Raw genomic sequence first — 23,287 nt, forward strand, 5'->3', positions numbered from 1 at the left:
AGCACATGTAAAACATTCACATAGCTTTATACTGCCTTGAAACATGTTGAATGTAACCAAAAATAAAAGAAAGAAAGAAAAAAAAAAGAAAAAGAAAAGTCAGCCCTGCAAAGGTTAAAATGGCTGCATCCTCCTGGAAGCTAACGTGGAGCTAACATCCAAAACTTCCCAAGGATGGATGAGAGAAATGATTATCCTATAACTTCAACCAGTCAAACTCTTCTGATAAATATTGGAAATTAAAAAGACACTAAGGAAGCATGTCTGTTCTAGACGTGCATTCAAATGCGGTGATCACTTTGGGCACAGAACTGTGTTTTTAAATCGTGTTTTTGGAGAAAATCTAATATCTCGAAAAGGGGCTGAACCACGCTTTTGATTTCTGTACAGTTAGATCTATCAGGCTCACTACAGGTTCAATGTCACCCGAGTTTGAAATCACACTCACACTCATCTGTACAACTCTGAATCTGCAAGAAGACGACAAGCAGGCACGTCTATGGAGTATCTTACATATAACCACACAACAGACACTAACTAAAGGTCAGATGAGCAATGAATGCTTTATCAGGTAAGCGTACCAAACTAGCTAACTCTATCTGTAATACAACCATATAGCATATGTTGTTTAGTTGAAGTCACCACCCAGCAAAACTAACTATCCTGACATGTTAAAAACACAGTTCAACAAATATTAGCATGATTTCCATCCTTTCAATACCTTATGGGTGAAAAATGTTAATCACTATGCAAGATACAACCAAACTGTATTTCAAACCTGAGCCATAAAAGTCTAACAAGCCTACATTAGCTCAAATACACCCAATGCCGCTCAGCCCTGGGCAATTCCCCTAATCTGCAAAAAAGTGAAAATTTTGATGTCAAATCACAATTTGCAGAGGACAGATTGCAGGAGGACGAGAAGAAAAGTGGGATGAATAAAAACAATGTGCTTCTCTAGTTTTGTTTTTTTCTTTTCTTTTTTTTTTTTTTTTTAACCTTCATGGCTTTTTGGAAACATTGTTTTGGGGACTTCTTCACAAGGTTACAGGAGAGGCACAGAAGAGGGAGTTGAGATCAGAGGTAATAAGGTGACCTCCGGAGTATGACTCAGCCTTGAATCTCCCACTCGGGATCCACAATCTGCCACCAAGCAGCCAGTGATTCTTACTGCAAGTTATGAAGTGAATACATTTCAAGGTTTTCTAGGTAGTTTGACTGCCATGTTAGCCGCGACAAGCAACACTCAGTCAGTGTTTCGGGCTCAACATTGAGTTTTCATGAGGCTACAGAGAGGTGTCTTATCACTGTACAAGGTAGATGCTGTACACAAAAAAAAAAAAAAAGAAAGAAAAAAACAACAAAAACAAATCTAAACGTGTTGACCCCCCCCTTCATTGGGTGAAAAATGTAGGAAGAAAGTAGGAGAAAAACAGTCAAAACTCAGAGCTGCGATTGCAATATCTTTCCACACATCATGGATTACATCTCGACCCGCCACAATGAATCAACCATGAATGTATGACATGACATTTTTTTTTTTTCCAAATAAGAAATCAAATCTGTACATATGAAATTAACCTTAAATTAATTCCCCTAAACAGAAACTGCCACAAGCCTAAATGTCATTATCTTGTAATCTTCTTCAAACTAGAGATCCAAACAGAGATCCTGGCAGGCTGACGTAAAATGTGGGAGTCCATTCGATGCAGTCAGGGTACATACCACAGGTCAGACCAATGTAAAGGGCATGCATGGAAGCAAGCTCCAGGTAACAGTGGAATGTGAGGAGGACCGATACTACACGAACCTGAATCTTCAATAAATCACTCTTCATTTTTGCTCAGATCCGCTCAGTAACCATGTGACCACTTTTGTTGCTTTTCGCTTAAATTAAAACTGACTTTGGTGCTGGTTTTCTAAATTCACCAGAAAAGGTGCTAATTACATTCTTTCTCTGTCTGAAAAGTTGCTCTTGACCGATAATGCTAATAGAAATTTGTTTTAAAAGCAGGAGTACAAGTGACTGTCAGACAGATGTATCCTTCACAAAGAGAATGTTTGGTGCTTGTGTGTTTGAGGTGCCTCTTAACAGAAAACAAGTAGGATCTGCAGGAAATATAAAATTCATATGGTCAGATGGTTAAAGGGTAGCTCTGGTCTTCTTTCAGTTCCCATAATGCAAAGTGAGTCTGACCAGAGAAGAGACACTTCTATATTTATTGCCTTTGTGCACCAATCTTCCAAACAGTTTATGCAGCTAGTGTGCGTCCCATCAGTCAACGCTAAAAGCACCTGCCACATGTCTTTGTCACCACGTCGTCACTCACAATGTGATGAGACATGTATTTAATTAATTTGCTTTCCAAGACCTGACCTTGTTAAGCATTTATTTTGCACTGCACAGCGGCACATGTAGACAGGCAGCTGCAGCAGATCAACAAAGAGTAACAAAAATGAAGTAACAGCCAAGGTAGCATCCCAACTGAACGATAAAGAAAGGCATCTTATTCTACCGACATGTCTCAAACAATATGTTGAAAAAGATATGCTTAGGCAGCCTTTAGGGTTGACTTGTGAGTGTCTATACTATTGGCACTACACATCTTTTACGGAAGGTGTACCAAGACACCTGGTGTGTGATTGTGCGCTTTAAAAATACTGCCTTGACTACAGGTTAATATTGTTGTGCTGCACACCCAGGCAGGCAAGACCTACATAGCTCTGTAGTGGAGCAACTAAAGAAATGTTGGTCAGAATCAATTAGCATTGTGGGGAAAAAAAGAGAGGAAATTAGGATTCAGGTCAATCTGGAAAGTTCTATTTAAAAAAGTGAAATTTGAGTACAGAAATGAGATGTTCACGGGGGGACTTCCTGCCTACGACTACATAACACACCTTAAAAATGTGGAGATGACAGGGGGAGAATGTGGAAAGCATTTGCGACATCTGCGTAGGGAGAAACAGCTACAGAATGGGAGGGTGTCTGTCAAACACACCAAAGGCTAGATATCCATAAAAATCCTTGTTTAGTAGTAATAATAATAAAAAAATCAACTTGTTTAAATATGAATATTATAAGTCTGCTTTCTCATGGTTAGGAAATCAAATATAGTCTCTGTGGGGGTTAAAGGAGGGGGCGGGATGGGGGAGCCCTCCTATCACTACAACTCCATGTCCTGGGCCTCGTCTTCTGAGAAATCGGACATGGAGCTTTCAGATGAAGAGTCGCCTGCCCCCTCTTCTTGCTCCTTCAGAGCCTCCTCTGTTGCATATTTCTGGATGTACTCTATGGAGGGAAAGAAGAGACAGAAAGAGAACATGGTCAGACAGAAAAAACTGTGAGCCATAGCTCTTAGTTGAGCAACAGTTATTGGAAATTATAATATTTTGTTGGATATCAAAGTTGAAAAAAATAACTTTTTACAAGTGTGCCATAATCTAAGAATCTAAAGGCATCTAAAATCTACAATCTGTGGATCTTTATTAGGCTGAACCTTTGATTTTCTGCTTGTACTCCTCTGGCCGGTGAAGGTACATGGCAGCTGCATCTCCATTCAGGGGGTCGATGGGGTTTGGGTAAGCCAGCAGCTGGGGCAGGAACGACTCAAAGATGTTGGTCAGATCTGGGGAAGGAGAGAGCAGAGTGTCATTTAACCCACTGACAGAAATAAGTGATCATACAGTGACAGTCTATAATCTAGTGAATTTTTACCAGTGGATACCATCAGACTTCTCCCAACTCTAACTGTTAATCTGAAGGAACATTATGGAGCCGTTAATATGTCCAAAAAAAAAAAAGAACACTGTTGCCTCTTTTATTAACAGCAGGAAGGTATGATGATCGTACAATAAAGGATCATAGGTGTATGGTGTATATACTAGCTAGCAGACCACAAATATAAAATCATCAGAGGCTAGAACAAGACTAATCCCTTTCAGTAGCTCTCTCCACACAGGCCTCAATTTTCTCTCAGGCCTGGCAGAAAACCTGCAATCCCTGTCTCATCTGCTAGGTGTCACTGATGGGTCCATTCAAGCTGGGAAAACAAATACTTCCCCATAGTCTATTGTACAGTGTTATCACGTTTAGACAATTCAATCAGTTGCTTTTGTTCCCTCTCTTTTTGCAGAGACTCAATCCACACAATGCTTCGGTTGATTGGCCTATTCTTTCCATGTTTGTCTAATCTGATTTCATTTTTTAAACACTCCACACAACAAAATCTGTTCAAAGAAGGAAAACATATCTGTGTCCCAAATTGTGATTCTTTAAAAAGACTTAATTTAAAGAAAAGGAGAACAGAGCACAGTACCTGACCTTTCAACATTAATAATCTAGACTTATTAAAACTATTCTCTTTCATATCTCACCTCTTGAACCTTAATTCATTTTAAATCAAGTTACTTAAATAACATATTGACCTTTGACTTTCTGTTTATATCCAGAACAAACAGGGAAGGATGCTCAAACATCTGTTAGGGATATTACTATAAAGTCAATGATATTGCTCAACAGCTATCTAATCCCTGTGGACTGACTGTAATGAGAAATGAATGGGGAAATATATAGGGAGAAGGGCACAGGGACATGGAGAGTAGCAGAGAGACACAGTGACAGTGAGAAGAGCAACTGGGTGAGAAACAGTAAACAATCACTGCCACCAAGAGTATGTGAGCATGTCGCTCACAGCTGACACCACAGTAAATCATTCCTGTCAAAGGTGAATGTTTTATGACCTTGTTGGGTGAGGGTATTACCTCATTAGCGTTCACTTCTCCTCTCAGTGAGTAGACTAGGGCCACTTGCTAGCAAGGGGGTTGGCAGGCACCTTTTTGGTGCTGGTGGCACTGGGTCAAGTTCTCCGCGCATAATCACACAGACCCCAGTGAGGAAACCTAATATGAACACATAAGCAGCAGGGCCACTCACCATAAAGGGCTGTCCATGTCTGGTTGATGACATCTAAGCACACCGTCCCTGACCTGGGAAAACAAGAAGAAAACAGGATTAGAGGGGCAAGGCCAGAGGGAGGTGAGAGGGAAGCTCTGTGTTGCTGTGTCCCTGCTCAGAGGCTGGATCCGCTAACATCCATTTTTCTGAACTGAATATATAAACTGTCTAATAAGGCCGGTCCCATTTCGAACGTGTTTGAAATTAGAAGACAAAACCGGTTCAGTCCTTCCTGCTCTCAGTACCCCACAATAAAGTGTGTGGCAGTCAAATGTACAATTCTTGTCAACTTAGACAGTTGTGAAATATCATGTGACCAGGTATTTAGGTTCAAGTGGTTATTAGTCACTTTTAATTACATAACTTTAAGTCGACCAATGAAAAAAGTCACCACATAGCTTCAATAATAGAAGCCTGACACTTGACATCTTGACCACATCTTTACAGAGAAACAGAAGCTTTATTCATAAATTTACTATGCTCTTTTTACACTATAGATAGTCGTCCTATCTGTTTTGAACTGAAATGTTAAACTGTAAACATGAGCATCACAGAACTTGCTCTACTTTACTACAGGTATTTACATTTTGTCAGTCAGTTCCTGGTAATAAATACAATACTTTCAGATGAGAATTTCTTTTTAGCATTTGTGAGGCTATGCTGTCTCATCTGGGGAGGAGGCACAGGTTCAGCCTGTCAGTCAGGTCCTCCCAGGGACCCACCTTCATGGACTGTGTCCTTCAGAGGATCTGAGCACTAGGTAGTGGATTAATTTGCCCAGAGACACAAAGAGTTCAGGCGTGTTGAATATTTGTGTGTTTTGCTGCTCGCTGTGCCACAATTAGTGGCTCATGAAATTAAAAGTATAGCTCACAATATAAGTTCAACTTTTTTAACATTTTCATAGCCTTAAACTTGAAAACACAATATATAAAACATTAATTATATTAAATATTAGTAAATTCAAGTGTTTTTAGTTTACAATGAGAGGCCGGCTGTTTACAACAAGCACATGTCATTTTGATGTGGTTTAATACACAAAGAATTCACAACCCAATAGTCTCAAAGTAACAGACACCTATGAAAATACTGACACTTCAGATACATGACAATAATCAACTTACGCTTCGTCAATGTTGGGATGAAAAATCTTGTTCATGAATCCTGAAAAAAAAAAAAAAAACAAAACAAAACAAAAAAAACAAAAATACAATAGAAATGAGAACAGTATGAAAAAGTGAAGTGGAACCTAAAAAATGGGATCTTACAACACTTTATACGACACTAGAGTTCCTACCTATTGATGGCGATTTAAAAGGGTATTTGTCAGGAAGATCTACTCGCACCTTCCACACACCTCCCTCGTACGGCGCTGTACATGAAGAGAGGACACACACACACAAAAAAAGAGAGAGAGAACACTGTTGAGGAAGGAGGCGAGACTCACACTCCACTGAACATCATATTCCATCCTTCATGCGCTCCAACAGACTTAGCCACTGCAGGGTTATATCAATTTTCTGCACTCCTTCCTCCCCTGCCCAGAAACACAGCAGAGAGGGCACCACTTGAGAAATGAGGCGCGCGTTCCGCCTCTCTCTGCCACTTCATTTTATTTTATGCGGTAATGTATTTCGGCCCGGGAGAATTCTTCACTCGCAAATCACTTCACAAAATACACTGACATCAAAGAGGAAGAGAATGAGACTGTGAGTGTGTGATGCTCTCCCTGAAAAGCTGTGTGTAACAGCACCCTCATGTGCCCTGCTGAAACTCAACAGCACATAGATGAGTGAAAACACACTTGCTGGGGATGAATGGCAGTGATCATATGTATACACACACCAGTATCCTTATTTGGCACAGTTCTGAGGAATGATAAACAGGGTCAAACACCCACTTCCTTTCTTTATTGATGTGCAAGTGGCAGCGGTTTTAGTGTGACAGATGTTGCGAACAGCATACGAAAGACGCGTTTCCTGCTGGTGAGGCCACTCTCTCCCTCTCAAGCCTGGCTCCTCTTTTTTTTTTTTTTTAAGTTTTACACTCTGTGGCCTCAGGCCTGGCTTCAGTCCTGGCCTGTGACGAACCTCTCGCTATGTTCCAAGCAGAGAAATGACTGAACATGTTACATGTTTGGCGAGAGAGAGAGAGAGAGAGATGGGAGGGGTAACTGAAGAACATTCAAGAATCCAAGTGGAGGACACACAAACAAATGTTTCACGATTCATTTGACATTTCTTGGAACGTGGATGAAAACATATTCAAGGCAATAGATTTCTGGGACACAATCACTATCCCGAGGGGGGATTCAGCAGTGAATCAGGGAAATTTTTTCAATCTTAAAGTAGAGAAACACTTACTTCCTTGTGGTCCGAAAAACTTCACTACAAATTCATTGAGTCCGCTGAGGATGGTGACTTCATGCTTGCTCTCGATGCTGTAAAGGCTGTTAAGGACAACAGCTTCATTTGACTGCATGCAAATAAACAAATACAACCTGAGTGACTTCAACCATGAACAGTTCTTGAGTAATAATCAGGGTCACTACCAATTTGGCTCCGCTAGAATGGTAATTCAGCTGCAGTTATCACATATTTTGTTACGAGAAAGGCAAAGACATGAGCGGAGTCTGACCTTTTTCTTCTCTTCGACACATCATTTGTTCATATCACAGAGTTATGAAGACTAAAGAGAGAAATGATGGCTTTTGACAGATAGTGAAAACAAATCAATGCAGGAAAATTACACTTAGATTCTGCTCTGACCCCTAGTCCTGGAGACACACTGTCAATGACAATTGATAGCTTTGTGCCAATTTGTCATGCTGCACGCTGAATTAATGCCCTAGACTGAATGTGAAGTATGAGGGCCAGCAATTCCAAAACAAAAAAAAAAAAATCACAGACACACACACACACACAGAGAGAGAGAGAGAGAGAGAGAGAGAGAGAGAGACCAGTAGATCATATTCAGCCATCCTTCAGAACCACGCAGGCCTCCCTCCACCTGTCAGCCTCTAAAAGCCCCCATGGACATAAAACACAAGTCCCCTCCAAGAAACGCAGCAAAGAGGGCCGTCTCCTTACAAGGAAGGTCTGAGATTCAACCAGTTGGCTTCTGATCCAATCTGTGCTACAGACCTTCTTTTCCAATAACTTAAAGGGCAAGTGCATAGATTTCCCCAATGTCCTGAACACCAAATCAATCTACACATGTGTACCTGCGCTCTATAATTGGTAACAGCATACGATGCCAAAATTAGTTGGATCCGACCATCTCTATGCAACAAGCTGCAGAAGATAGCTTGTAATAATCTCAGGGCTCTGTTTATAACATCAGATTGCTTTGCTGTTTATCTATCTCGGTGTGGTTTACCTCCAGACATATTAAATGGCTGAGATTTAGAAAACCTGTATTTACCCAGGAGAAGTTTATTACGGTTAGCGGAGGAAATAATAACCCAGTGTTTTCCTCTGCAGACATAATTACAATAATAACAAACCCCACAGAATGTTAGCTTATTTCTATTTAGTGTCATGTGGATATGATGTACGCTCGCTCTGATCATTCTTGATCCCCACTCTCTCACACAAAATGATCACAGAAAAATGATTTCCCTTTCATGTGAGCAGAGGGAAGAAACACAGGAAATAAAAATTGAAGCAGAGAGATAGAGAGAGAGAGACTCGGGGAGAAAATGAACAAGTGTAAAAGAAAGAGAAAAATTATGTCAAAATGAGAGCGAGGGACCGACAGACCACATTACAAACAGAAGGTACAAGAGATGGGATAAAAATCAGTTTTCCGTGCCGCGCAGTAGCAGCTGGCTTGTCAATCCTGATTGAGTGTGTATCCCATTAGCAGTAGCACTGACCCCCAAAGGGTTAACTCAAACTGGAGGTTATTTTAAGCTCTGGTTGAGTCTACAAGAACGGACTGAATCCCTGGCTTCAGCAAGGAAATGTGTCATTGTCAGACAGAAGAGGAACCTCTGTGTTCTGACTCGTGCTGGAGTCAAGGAGACATTCTGAGGCCATTTGATACAAAGTCCAAGGCAGAATGAACAACCACCAGGCAACACTTGTCTACAGCATGCTAGCAAAACAACAACTAGGCCAGATCTTAAAGTCAGACTACACGCGTTATGTTTACATTCTGCAGCTCACCCAGTTCTGCCCTTCGTGCGAGGACATCTATAAATGCACCTGACCAGTGGTGAAACCACTGGTGTGTGGGTTAATGTGTGTATGACCACATGAGTGGGGGCAGTGTGGGTGAGGGAGGGGGATGGTGTGGACTGAGTGTGTTATGTTATGGAGGACAGTAGTGTGGCAGAGAGAGTATAAGCTATTAATGGGGTTGAATCAACACTGATTATGCTGCGGGCTAATTGACATTGGCCATACTGACTGAGAAGCCAGAGAAGGACCGATCTGGCTGTGCAAAATGAGATTTTCACATTTACCTTTTATGCATTCAATTGATATTCAGGAGGAAAGGTTTACAGGATACAGTGATAGCAGAAGGAGGTCAGTTTACAGTTAACAAGACATCAAAACAACAAGCAAGCAGAAAAGGCCGGGGTCGTAGTGACCTATGAATATTCGTGTAACCATAGAGATCACGTGTGAGACAGAGAGGGTAGGGAAAGGGAGTAGCTCGTATTGCACCAACTGACTTCTCACATACTGTTACACACACATGATAATGATGAGAACACAAGTTACACACACACTGACACACACACATAAAGATGCAAAAAAAAAAATCACTTGTAAGCAAATTCAAGTGCAGTCAAGACTCACAAATAACCACATCCATTTTCTGTGGCTATACTGAGCACCTTCCATCACAAATATAATCACTCAACGATGCTGACCCCCCTTACAAAACCTGCAGATTATTATTCACATTAATATGGGTGTGATTGTCTGATGATTTGTCTGGTTTAAAACCATGGCAGCAACAAACACACACATTACTCATAATGTTAATCTTGAGGAACAATCTCTGGCTTTGACGTCACCTTCAATACTCTCACCTCATGCTCTCCTCTGTGTTTTTAGTGAGGTCAACTCCAAAAATATGAATTGACTTCGATGGGCTTCTGGCCATCTTCCATGTAATCATGACACAGTGGCCTAACCCATTGCTCCTTTCTTACATACAGAGAGGCCCAAGGCCCCAAGCACTCGTTCCTTCCACCCAGTAAATATCTACAAGTCACTGTCAACATCAGTTCCCTTTTACTACCAAGGCGTTTGGCAGGTCTGTTAAAACAGTTCCTGGTAGAGCTTGTAAATTCCCAGTTGTTTGATGGAGTGGAAGATGGACTGCGCGTGTACTTTACAAACAGCCACTCAGCCAGTCAAACAGGGAGAGGGAGGTTCGTGGATGGTCAAAATCACTGGACTGGCAGGACATACAGTGGGCCTACATACTGCGAGTTGCACTGCCTCTTAGTTTGGGGCTTTTTGAATGAAATTGAGATGACACATTGCATTCGAGAAAGGGAAGGTATATTGGTTTCAGCTTCATAGCTGACATGAAAGGAAGACAACAATTGGGTATAATATTACATTTACCTTTGAGGTGTTGTGTTTATGTGCCGTCATGTATATTCCAGTGAAGTGAAGTCAGTAACATACAAAAAAAAAATTGTAAACAAACCACTTAATAATGACCTGAATTAATTTCATCAATGAGAAAAATATAAATATAGTAAGCTGAAAAGCTGATATTATCTGCTGTAATTGCGGTGTTATGGCATGTAAACACTGCATCTTAGTTACAGTTTGTGGAAAAATCACATCAACATTTCCTGTCTCTGTAAGCCACAAACTATCAGTTGTTACAGATGAATCCACATATATCGCTATAGGATATCTAATTTTAAGTCACTCATTGCCACACAGTTACTGATGCCAACTATCCGTCCATCCCCCTACCTTGGATTAGTATAGATACGTCATAATCTGTGGACAGGTCAATATCCTTTCACACACATATATAATCTGATACACAAAGCCCAATCAGGTCAGAACATACACACACATCCTCTCTTCGTGGCATCTCAGACAACCCTGAAAGCCCTGAACTGGAACAGCGACAAAATCTCCTGTGATAATATTGTTTGACTGTCAGACTTTCCTCATACATTGACATATTGGCTTGAAAACAATCGCTCACACTTGAAAACACTGTATAGGAGAAAAAAAAAGTTCCTACCGACCTACCAATTAGCCTCTTTGAAAATGCTCCAAAGTTTATCCAAGGACCAAAGTCAACCTTATCCTGATTTTGAACTTTATAAAACACATTTAAAGTGCAAAATATGCAGTAAATAGCATTTACGGTTGAGGTCTAGACATGTCTTGTTTTCATTCTGGTCCATTCAGGCCACTATCCCTGCCTGACCCAGGATCAAAAATATCCCATCCTGACCAACTGCTCTCTAAGTACGGAAAACAAACATGATGGAGAATGATAAACAGCACTCTGTCAAACAGTGTGGTGTCAACTATGCTTGAACATTTCTCTCTTTGGAGACAGAAGCTGTTGATTTGGTAAAAAGGAAGCGCTGGCTAGTTTGTAAGCACGTCCCCGTCGAGAGGAAAAGGGAAAAGAAAAGCCCACATTATCTTTTCATCAACAGGGTGATGTAATAAATAAATAAAAAAAAATTTAAATCAAGAACAGCCAACATGCTTAACAATATGAATATCAGAACCAAAAAATCTTCAAATATTGTACACCTGAATGTCTTTGGCTTTTACAATCATATTTAGAAAGACCAAAACTGACTCCGAAGGCCAGTTTGGACTATTTACATCTTAGCATACAATACTCTGACCATCTGCTGACATCTCCAGATTCAAGTAATCCTTTTAAAAGGAAGTTACACATCTTCTGGACAGACTAGGCTGAAATAACAAGACAGGCAGCAAATCAAATAATCCCACAGACATGAGGAGAGAGCTCGGTTTCTGAATAACAGAAGGGACAAAATGCAGAATTCCCAGTCATTGATGGCACCGACCAGTGAAGAAGACTCCTTCTGACTGGACATAAGAAGCAGTGTTTGTGTTTCAGGCTGAGATAGCAAAACTAAGACGTCTGCCTGAAAGAAGCTAATAGTCCATATCCCCCCAAAACACAGCAGGGAAGAGGAACACGAAACGAGAGGGCAGAAGAAGGTCAGCCAACCAAACACAGGGCTGCATCAGGGGAGGAAAGAGCATGAGAAGATGACAGAGAGAGCTGGTGAAGAATAAAGTGAAAGACACATGGACAGAGTGATGCCGGAGGGGCAGAGAGAAAGTGATGCAGAGATAATGAAAGGAAAGGGTGACTGCTGATCTAGCCTTGCGGGCAGATCTGTGGACGTGGATGACATCATTGCTGTGGACTGCAGGCAAATGATGACGATACTGCCGGTGTATACAGTAAAGACAAATAAACGGACTAAACCAATGTCTGGATTCGACGATAATAGTTAAGAGTCGATCCAGATGATTGATGTTGCAATTTAGTTTGGAACATGGTAATAAAATAAGACTGAGAGTAGTAACATAAAACTGTATAAAAATGCATCAATGCAACAGAAATACTCTAGGGATATTACTGAAGAGAGCAGAGAACACCTTTGCTACAAAACTGCAACTTACAATTTTCATGGAGGTTTTGACATATTGGGCTGCACCCAACAACATGAGGTTACCTGCACAAGGGATTGTGACAAGGAAAGGAAACAGGTTTGTATCACGGTGTTTCTTCTAGAAAAGGTATATCATCAGTTAAGCAGTCTAGAAGACAACATAGCTTAGCCTACTAAAGGCTGGACTGTGTGGTGTGTATGTTGACATGTAGTAACCCCCTCATTATAAATATACTAATTATAGTCAATGGACTGAAGTGACAAAGACAGATGAACCAAATTCTTATGTCATATCCTTCCTTTGGTGAACACATTCTGAGCTCTGTCTCAGGGAGGTGATACGTCTTGCTGCATACCCACATTTGGTGAACTTCATACTGACAGCAAATACTCTGTATTTGCCCAGGGAAAGTTATGAGTGCTTCAGCTGAGAGATAACGTACATAGAGAGTTGACTATGTTAATTTGTCCATTTATTTGTTTTAAATGGCTGAATAAGCTCCATATTCTTCACACAGAGTAACTTGTTTAAGAGCACATCCTTGTTCAAAGATGAGGAACTCTGAAGCAGCAACCTTTCTTTCGCTTTCTCGCCCTCACACACAGATTGTAACGGCAATATACAATCAAAGGCCTTGCAGATGAAAGGCAGGAAATATAGCAGCTGTCCTCAGGGTGTAAGCAATGGGTAGGCTTCCTCCACCGAAAGAGACCCAACTATAGACTAACAAATGCAACACACAGGCTAATATTCATGACCCGCAAAAGATGGAGAAAGAATGTTTATTATTTTCTTAGACAGCAAGCTATATTTTGTACAAAGAATTGAGCCATGAACAGCAGAAAAACAGTAACAAAACAAACAACAACGTCGCTACCAACATTACACCAACAACAAAGCTGTTCCTCCTTCTTCTTCCCAACATGGGCTCAGTGCCCACTTTCTAATATGGGGCCTTAAGAAAGAGAGCCAGAGCAAAATGAATTTTGCATGCTTAAGTGTGTGACCACAGGTGTAAGAGGGTTTGCTCATTTGCAGTCTCTGCCAGAACACACCTTTATCTTGCCCGTTTGTAAATGTGCCTGTGTTTTTTGTATTCAACTCTCTATGTATTAGTGCACTGCACTGAGCCAAGCAGGATTACTGTGTGACCTCCAATACTCTCTGCGGCCTGAAAACAGAGGCAGCTAGTGTAGCACAGCAACCATCCTGCCACAGCAGGCATAGCCAGTGATAGGCAGGGTGTTGCTGTGCGAGTGTGATTTAATCAGCTCACCGCCAAACAAACACCGTTCTCCCCTGCAGCCGTCACCAGCCAACCCCACTGACCCACTCCTCGGCTCTCTCCCTCTCTTGCTGAGGCCAACATTTTCCCCCCATCTGTTTACTTTCTTTTATTGCTCATTAAGTCGGACTCTCACCACATAATTTTAATGCAGATTTAGAGCCTGACTGAACCATTTCAACCTTTAGAAAAAAAACCCCTAAAAACCCCAGCTCACACACAGAGGATCCTGTGACTACATGGTGAGCTAAAGGGAGATGAAAATGAGAATGAAGTGGCAAGAAGCCAACAGCTCCCATTCATCCAGGCTACATGTGGCTCAATCCAGCTTTCTTCATTTACAATATTGATAATACGACAGCAAGTACAGTGTGTACCTTTACCAATCTGATTTTTAGATTTTCTTTTAGATTTACTTAGCTGCAATATAGCAATTATAGCAATGGCAGCCTTGCTACTCATTTTCCCAAAGTTTATAAAGAGGAAGTCTTGATACATTTCCAGCTGCAGAGTAGCTAATCACCAGGCCAGTGTGACCAATCAGACATGTCACAAACAGTATTTAGTGTTCTTTACATATAGGTGTTGGTCAATGGTGGAACAGAAGTACAACACAAATAGGGTGTTTAAATGTGTCTGTATGTTTGCTTGACTGATTTGGAGATGGTGACGCGGTCCCCTGCACTGCACTCATGGAGGCTAATGCTATGCATACTGCCAGTTATTCATGGTCCCAAATCTGATTTAGACACACTCTGTAACAGCCACCGCTCCTCAGCCCAGTTCCCTGACTGTCAATGTATGGTTGTTCTCAGCTCTCCTATGAGGCAATGGGGTCCTGGCTGGCTCTGATAAGTGAAAAGAGGTGTACTAGCATGATAGTAACAGCCCTGCGGTCATGCCGGCTGCTCTCACTTCCCCTTTTTCCCTGTCCACATCTCACAAGAGATACAAGACAGGGGGTCCTAATAACCTGTACTCCAACATACTTAAGCAAATGTGATTGCTGGAACAAAAACAAAAAAATTAGCCACAATCAATTATCTAACTTTTAAAAGACTAATACAGAATAGTCATGATAAAGCTCACATTTACTGAGACTTAAGCAGAACTACATAGAACACATTATTATAAAACTACATTGTTGATGTCTACAAAGTTGTCCACAAGCAAGCTTATAAGGAGATCAGGTGGTTTTGGGATATGCAGCTCTCTTTAGGTCAAGATAAAAACATGACATGGGACACATTAACTTACATTAACCTCTGCTTATCACTAAAAACACAACATAAGCGTTACTGATCCCTGACAGAAAATTCTTTACAAGTCTGACAAACTTTACCCCTGAAAAAAACAACCCATATTATCCTCAGATGGGTCAGAAATTCTTATGATCACAGTCATAAAACCTAAGACTCAGTTAGGGACAATCGTAATGAAACCTGTGCTATAGTTTAAAAATATTTAGGCTGTGGTACTGGGTTGGTGATGATGCATTTTTCTCACTACTCGCCACTTTGACAGGTTGCAGTCTGTTTGGTTGTGATTACATTTAGGTAACTACTAGCAACTGTGGAATCTAGCTGGTTAGTTTCCTGCTATTATCACATCTGCTTATCTGCTGTTTTTCCCAAACATTCATTCAAGTTCGAAGACCAAAACATGCAAAAGAATGCAGTGTGCTTAATGTTAACAGGCTGTACTTTGGACAGGCCACAGGTTTGGTTGTGGTTCAGAAAAACAAAGCAGCATACTTCACTGTGCTGACATCTACTCCAAAATGTTGAATCTAAATAACCAACTATGCTTTCAACATCTCAAGAGCGGCGTTATCGCGCACAAGCTGGGCTTAGACTGTCTGTTCTGAAAGCATCCAGCTCCTTCTGACACGTTAAGGGTTTGAATACTGATGGAGCACTTGGTGCCAGCGTGTGCGGTCTGTGCGAAAGAGAAACTCCAAGCAGGTTTTACATATCAATGGACATATGGCCCCAAAGGCCTGACTCACTGAAATCCACATGTAAATGTCTGGTAGCTGTTAAGAGTTACACTCACAGGATGATGGATGGGAAGTAAATGAACTTCTACCTTGGTTTCATTTCTGCTGTGAAAATTAAAAGGTTGACATCTGCAATTTTAACACATTTAATATATGTTGTGACAAAGGATTACATCTCCAACTGTAATTACTACAGTTATTTTTACAATACACAAAAAAGCCAGCGTAAAACTTTTGGGGTAGTCCAATATGTTGAACCTGTGTAGATTTTACCTCTTCTCTCATACCGGATGAACCTTTTAAATCAGCATTACAACAGCAGTTTTGAAAATTAGCATAAATCTAAAAGCTGTCTTTCCAAACCACAATTTTCATTTTGCATAATGCATATGCAGTAAAACAACATAAAGGCCTACTTGAAAAAAGAGAAAAAAATACCCATCTCAATGCCCAATAGTTCAAAATAACATAATCAATGCAGTGCAATGCAGATTCGGTTCCCATTATATACAGGCCTCAGTACACTAAGCTAGCTAAAGGCTACCTCCCTGTGCAAGAGCTGGGGCAGGACTGTACTGCACAGGCTAAGTTCTTTGTCTTCTCTGGTGAGGGATGAGAGCCCACCCACTGCAATCAAATGTGAATCCTTCAGCTGCTCCTCTTCTCAGCCCTTCACTAAATCAACAGTCTATTTACAGCAGGAGCACCGAGTCTCTGTGTGTATGCACGCGCCTGAGCTGTGCGCACATACACACAAACGAAATGGCCATTAATGATCGCAAAACTGAGCCAGGGCAGGAGAGACAATGACCTGAATCTGAGGCAACTGTCTAATGAGCAAATCTAACAGACAAGATATGCTGTCTGTTGTAAAGAAGAAAAAAAAACCCAAAAACCTGAATTTCAACAGTGACATGTTGAGGAAACAGCTAACAAACCTGAATTTCAGCACAGTGAGGGGCAGACACAAACCTAATTTTATCAACTTGATACAGACGGGAGGCACGCAGAGGCAGATAGAGTCGAGTAAAGGGTGTGGATAGTGTAGGTTGCACTTTTTTGATAAGGCTTATTTGCTTCATAAATAAGCTATTTCAACCTAAACAAAAGGATAATACAATTTTAAAGTAAATATCTTTAGGCAGCTGGATTCAGTGTCAAAGGTTCATCTGACCAAACATGCTATCGTCACTCTTTTGATTTTCCACATTAAAGCAGTGGTGGACGTGAGCGGCAGAAGCAGGCTGAGCTCCCCATTGCCAGAAAAAAAAAAATCATGTGAAACAAAGAGAGGAACTTCAGTCCATCTGTTTTTCTAAGGGAACCCAGCCATGCGTGCAGGAAGCTTCACTGTTTGCACTATGGGATTAACAGTGAGGCCCTAAAATCTCCTACTGTCAGAGATGCCTCGCTCCTGGACCCCCAAAACACAACTGTCAATCAAGGTGCCCTCCCCCCCCGACTGGGAGGGGCATGATCCACAATTTACTAGGTTACCTCATGTTCAATCATGAAGAAATAAAAAGGAAAAAGAGCAGAAGGGTTCCTTGGGGCTGGATGATGTAGCACATTTCTAAGAATACCTTCCACAAGCGCACAGCCCGAGAACCACAACATGTAAATCTTAAGACATACACTGGATGCGACTGAATACAAAACAAAAATTAGGTATTGTATGTTCAGCTTTCCCAGGATCTAAAGACACCACACATATCTCAGTTCAGGCTTCATCTGTGGTTTAGTAAGTATAGTAGGTGGGCCATTCCCTACATTGTCGTAGTCAGTGTTTGAGCTTCTTACTATGGATTAAGTATTAAACTTGAGAACATGGCAGAGGTAAACTCCCATTTCCAGACATACTGTAGACTCCCATCCAAACAACATATAATTTGACTGACTCAAATTACAACATCTGTTTTGTGTTTTTGTTGGCCATATGGATTTAAACCTATAATATATGTTTGCTGCCAGTATGACGTAAAATGGCACTGGGGCTTGCAAGTTTTCTGTTAATGTCTTGTTCTGGATTTTTTTTATGTGCTGCTGTATAGTGACCTCTATTACACAATTATAACAAAGCATGTTGTTAGTTTATGCAGTTGCATCACCCGACCAGAGCTTTCCCCATTCTCGTCATGGGTTCATCATGCTCCTATTCATTCAATCAATCTCTCAGTCACGAACAGGCAGAAAACTGCTGGCTCCTTCCCCACAGAAAACCACACCTAGTTGGTTCAGTCCCGCAATAATAGCGCTGGGTACAGATTAGCTGCCTGTAACTGTGTGACATGGTCTGACACAGCAGCAGCGGGTGGTGGAGGTCAGAGGGGCTCCATGTTAACGGGAAACACAAAAGACTCAGCTGCTGATGCCATCCGGATGTCATGTTACAAGGGCACAATGGGGGGAAAAGCTCAGGATTTGTATTCCACACATGGAAGGTGGAGGGATGTGGCAGGGAAGGACATTAAATAAATAAATAAATAAAAAGGGGGAAGAGGTGTACACTGCCCCTACGTGCCTATCCTGATTGTGGACAACTAAATGAATCAACTGCCTCAACAGACACTTCAGGTAAAAAGGGATCACTGGAAAAAAAAACACAAACAGAAAATGCAAGCTCACTCTGAATGGTGAAAGATGAAGCACTAACATGACATGTAACATGCTCGCATCATTTGATAACTCTGATTTTGGGAGAAACGATAAAGACCCATACACAGTCCTATTAACGCCAGGCATCATGATGGATACTGGGGCCGATGAAGCATGCAGCGACCCTCCCAACAACTCCCCCCAGTCTCCAATACAATTCACTGGTGGCCATGCTTCGCAGAACTGCTATCCAATCACTTTCAGACCTTCCGGCAGCAACTGAAAGGTTGACATGTTCAGCTGAAATGCATTTTTGTTTCCATAAAATGTCTATCGTAATAAGATTTCACCTATGAATAAATACACACCTCAAGTCTTCAGGCACACAACACAGTTAAGACAAATATTTCAAGATCACAATGGAATATGGAAAAATTATATAAATACACATCTGTAAAAACACATCTCATGTTCTTCTTGATTTATATAAACTCTTGTACAAATTATCCTACACATTTCCTCCTTTGTCCCGTTCACTGCATTAAAATCCATAGGCCAGACACCACAAGAGCCTGTGTTGGCATTCACAATAGGCTTAGTCCTTTGTAATCTACCTGTGCTCAAATTCCAGCAGCTTACTGCTTGAAAGCATTTGTAAAGCGAGTAGACCAATGATGAATACATGCAAATAACAGCACATCTACCTACACAGTATGTGCAGTCAACCCCACACAATAAGCTGAATGTAAAGCTCTTTGAAATGACACACTCTACTAAGACTCCTGTTCAAGAGCACCATGTTCTAAAACATGTCCAGGAGGGAGAGTGAATAGCCAGTGGCCAGAAGTTATGCAAGTCATTAAAAAATAACCCTAATTTAAGTTTCAGGAACACAGTCTGGCAAATACTGGACAATAAACAAGTTGTCTGTTCACACTTAAGGCATTAAGTTTGCAAAAGAGGGGGGTAGGGGGTGGGGGGGGTGGAGGAGTAGAGGAAATACAGAAAAATACTGTGCAAAGTCAGTGTAAACCAACACTTAGTACCTTCACCATGACAGTTGCATTAAATAGTACAAAGAGTTCAGGCCACTGGCACGCAAACACAAAGACTGTACATTTGGCGCTAAAAGCAAGCTGCCATCCATCGGCCTGGCTTAGGACAAAGCTTAAACCCAGTGATACTACATGCTGAGGTCATTCTGACATTCATTTTCCTGAATTCCCTAATGGCCTCCGCTCTAGATTCTCAGCTCTCCGGTGGCCGCAGCAAATTAGTGCGTGAGGGCTCTCGGTGTCGGCGCATAAAAAAGAAGTTGCTCCTGTCTAAAAGGCAGTGTGAGTTTCAGGTTTTGGTTACACCAGAGGGAGACGCAGGGATAAGGAGCACAGAGAGGAGGTTGTTGCTGGTAGTTTTTGCTCAGGGGACACAAACAGAAGGAAGGAAATATCGCCCATACCAGTAACCTGGGCCCTCCACTGCTTCAGCTCAACAAGACGGCCTAGTCAGCAGTGAACCTATGTGCTACGTAAGCCCTGTAAATCTCAGTTCTGTAGACCTACTTTTAAACGCACGTGGCTGTTCTCCTCAACACTTGCTGACCACTGCTCACCCATGCTATCCTAAAACACACAGGTCATTGTATGGAATTGAGCAGGTGGCATACAGCAAACCTGCTCTTGCCTGTCAGTCAAGTAGCTCGAGAAGGAGGAGGGGGGGTGTATTACAACTGCAAGGCTGGGTGTGTGTGTGTGCTGCAATGCTTAAAAACTCTTGCTCTGTCTGCCTCAACACTCATGCCTCATAGCCTACACATAAGTGGAGTCGAGTCGGGGGGGGGCAGAAACTTGCTCAAACAAGCACTGTTGCTAGCTAGCAGACGTAACAAAATGCCTTAGGCAACGGGCCAAAATAACAAGGCAAATGTAGCTTGAAAAGAATGAGCTGAAGCCTCCTTGTTGATGTGTATTCACATATTGCGGCCACATGCAGTTTCAAATGTATGGACTAGTGACATTCTTACTCTAATTAGGTGGTATGAGGCAGGATGTATTATGAAATGCAGAATCAGTATTGCATAAGCCAGATATGATAGGTCTATATAAGTAAAAATAACCCTGAATACAGTAATTCTTCAATTTCATTAAAAACTTAAAAAGACCAAACCACCTAGACTTTCAAACTTTCCCCTTTTTAACCATCATGTTGAAACTGCTGGGACATCTTCCCCTTGTATTTGGTTTGTTTTGACCAGCCCAGTTCTAGCCCCATATTTGACTAAGCTTTACTGCCATCCCATCAGCTGTTCTAAGTCCCTCCCTCTTGTGGTTTCCGGCTAGTAACAGCCTACCCAATCATTAAGCTGGTTTCCACAGTGCTGGGACAAAAACAAAACTACTTGTTCACACTGTTCTTTCTAGAACACCGTTTGACCCGAGGACTGTGTTGTTATGATTTATTTTTTAGAGCCAACGTGTCGGCGGAACATATAAATTAGCAGAATAAAAGTAAACATGTTGACAACGAATGGAAATCAGAGCACACAGGATTTTGCCTAAAAGTTCAAACATTCCACAGTGAAAACGACCACAGGCTCCTGACACCTGCTGTAGCACTTAACAAACAGCTGCCACACTCACTTCCAACTCCACTGTTTGTAAAATAACAAGTTATAACCACTGTAAAAAAAAAAAAAAAAAAAAAATCATACAAGTTAGCCTTCCACATGTTTGCCTGCAGACACTGAAGTACAGTGAGACGCACAGATCAGGTGGCCATTTTGATGTTGAAATTAACCAGCAGGCTAGCAAGGCAGCTCAGCAGCGTTACAAGGTAACATTTCCAAGTGGCAGATGCAACAACACAATTTCAAAACCCTTGCTAGGTTCACAAAGCAAAGCCAATCAGACCCACAACGATTCGTGCAGAAATAACGCCAACGTTTTTTGTTTTGTTTGTTTTTTTTTTTTTTTACGAGAGCAGAACAAAAGACAACAGCATTTACATTTGACGGTAGCCTTACGTTATGTAAACAAGCTCCTGTGTCAACGTGTAAAGGGGGCAGTTTTACTTCTCCCCCCTGACAAACAACAGGCTGGACAAAGAAACCAGATCGCCACAAGGTGTTTTATATAGTCTACCGCTGCCAGATCTACTGGTGGTGCAACAAGATGAAAGACATTCCTGTAAAGGGAGAGCAACGTTAGCGTCTGTTCGGCTGTTGCAGTCGTTTTCAAATTTAGACAACAAGTAGAGACAGCTAACGTTAATGTTACAGAAATACTGCGCTGGAAAAATGCTGAAAGGACACTGGACCGATCTGATTAGCTCATACAGCTGTCCCGATGAGCGACTGGAGGTTCGCAGGACAGAAATAGCTAACACTTGGCTTTGCTAGCAAAATGTTGTTTACACAAAAACACCAGTCATTCACAATGAAAGCTCCATCTTCTTTGGGTTAGCAAGACAAACAAGCAGCGTCGATAAATAGGGTTTGCTCCTATCATATTTCCGCATACATCAGAACATAGACAGCGACTGAGAGACTGTTGTTTATGTTCAGAAAAGGATACAGTTTCACCACATCGGTATCCATTCGCCTTTTACCCGGACTTGGAGACGACATTTTTGCTATTTCCACCGCAGAACACCAGTGAGAAAACTGAACGCTAGCCCCCCGAAACGCTAGACAGCCTAGCAAACGGTACTATCCGAAAGTTAACATTTGCTTTCAGAAATGTTCACAGCAAAACGTCTTCACGGTTCAATGTCTCCCTGTCCTAATGAGTAGCTGAGCTAACGTTAGACCTCTGCTGTTCACTGCCTCTCAGCGTTCTGACCATGGTTCTGACAAGCTGGGATCCCTCCGCGGACAACGGCATACATGTGCGACGACACGTCATCACAAACTGTCAACTTTGTAGTTTTGTTCAGAACACCTTTGGCTTTCCAGCTTAGATTTCACATTGAAGTGCAGTGACACCATTTACGTTGTTGCTTTCCATTTAGGCTTTTTAAGATGATAAAGAATTATCAAAACATAGAAGAGACATTGACATTAAGCCAGTCTTTGTAATTCAGGCCTCTCTCATTGCTGTGGCAATGGCTCTGTCTTGGTTTTGTTTGTCTTCCATGTTCTCCAGTATAGAAAAGTGATATTAATATTGATTGTCAGGATATATACCCCAAAATGTCTGGTATCAGCTTACAACCCTTTGAAGAACAGATTCTCTCAGCTGGGCAAACAGTACAGGGAGTTTTGCTGAACATATATCCCTTTTGTGGGGGTGGGGGCAAGCATAAAATCATCTTATTCAGTTTATTCCTGTTAAAAGGCCAAATAAGACTGAAGTTGGGTTTAATTACACAGGATACAAATGGTACCTAATCATGAGATTGTTTTCAAGAGCACAGCCTTGGCTAAAAATACACCATTGCCCCCCAAAGGACCACCTCATACCTGCTTTGATAACAGGAAGGTTTTTCTTGTCTCCTCACAAATGATCAAGTCATTAGGCTATCTTTCAATGATATCAACCAGTAATAATAATTTATATAAAACAGAGAATTATAACATACTCTACATTGTTTGCTCAACTGTCAAACCTGCCATAGAGGTTCAGATGTGCACAAGCAACAAAATGGCTGCCAGTAAGTGCTGAAACACAACATACCACAGCAAATGGAACATATGAGCCGACTCCTAATCATTTTCATGTAAAATGAAAAAAAACCCTTCAGAGGTTAGTCACAAACTGAGAGGCAACAGTGGGTACTAAAATACTATATACAAT

The 23,287-nt window shown here is 41.4% G+C and overlaps 1 protein-coding gene across 1 annotated transcript; it reads right to left on the reverse strand.

Moving 5' to 3' along the window:
* Window positions 1-961: 961 nt before the first annotated feature.
* On the reverse strand, window positions 962-22,328 carry ube2h (ubiquitin-conjugating enzyme E2H (UBC8 homolog, yeast)). The gene is made up of 7 exons (XM_071501928.1): window positions 22,067-22,328; window positions 7,318-7,394; window positions 6,252-6,326; window positions 6,079-6,118; window positions 4,934-4,986; window positions 3,498-3,626; window positions 962-3,289 (listed from the first exon to the last, which is right to left on the reverse strand). The coding sequence occupies exons 1-7, from the start codon at window positions 22,117-22,119 to the stop codon at window positions 3,165-3,167; spliced, it is 552 nt and encodes a 183-aa protein (XP_071358029.1). The 5' UTR covers window positions 22,120-22,328; the 3' UTR covers window positions 962-3,164.
* Between the last annotated feature and the right edge of the window lie 959 nt (window positions 22,329-23,287).

Source organism: Trachinotus anak, unplaced genomic scaffold (assembly GCF_046630095.1).
Source record: "Trachinotus anak isolate AG129_WGS33_773 ecotype Australia unplaced genomic scaffold, CSIRO_AGI_Tana_v1 ptg000018l, whole genome shotgun sequence".
Lineage (NCBI taxonomy): Eukaryota > Metazoa > Chordata > Actinopteri > Carangiformes > Carangidae > Trachinotus > Trachinotus anak.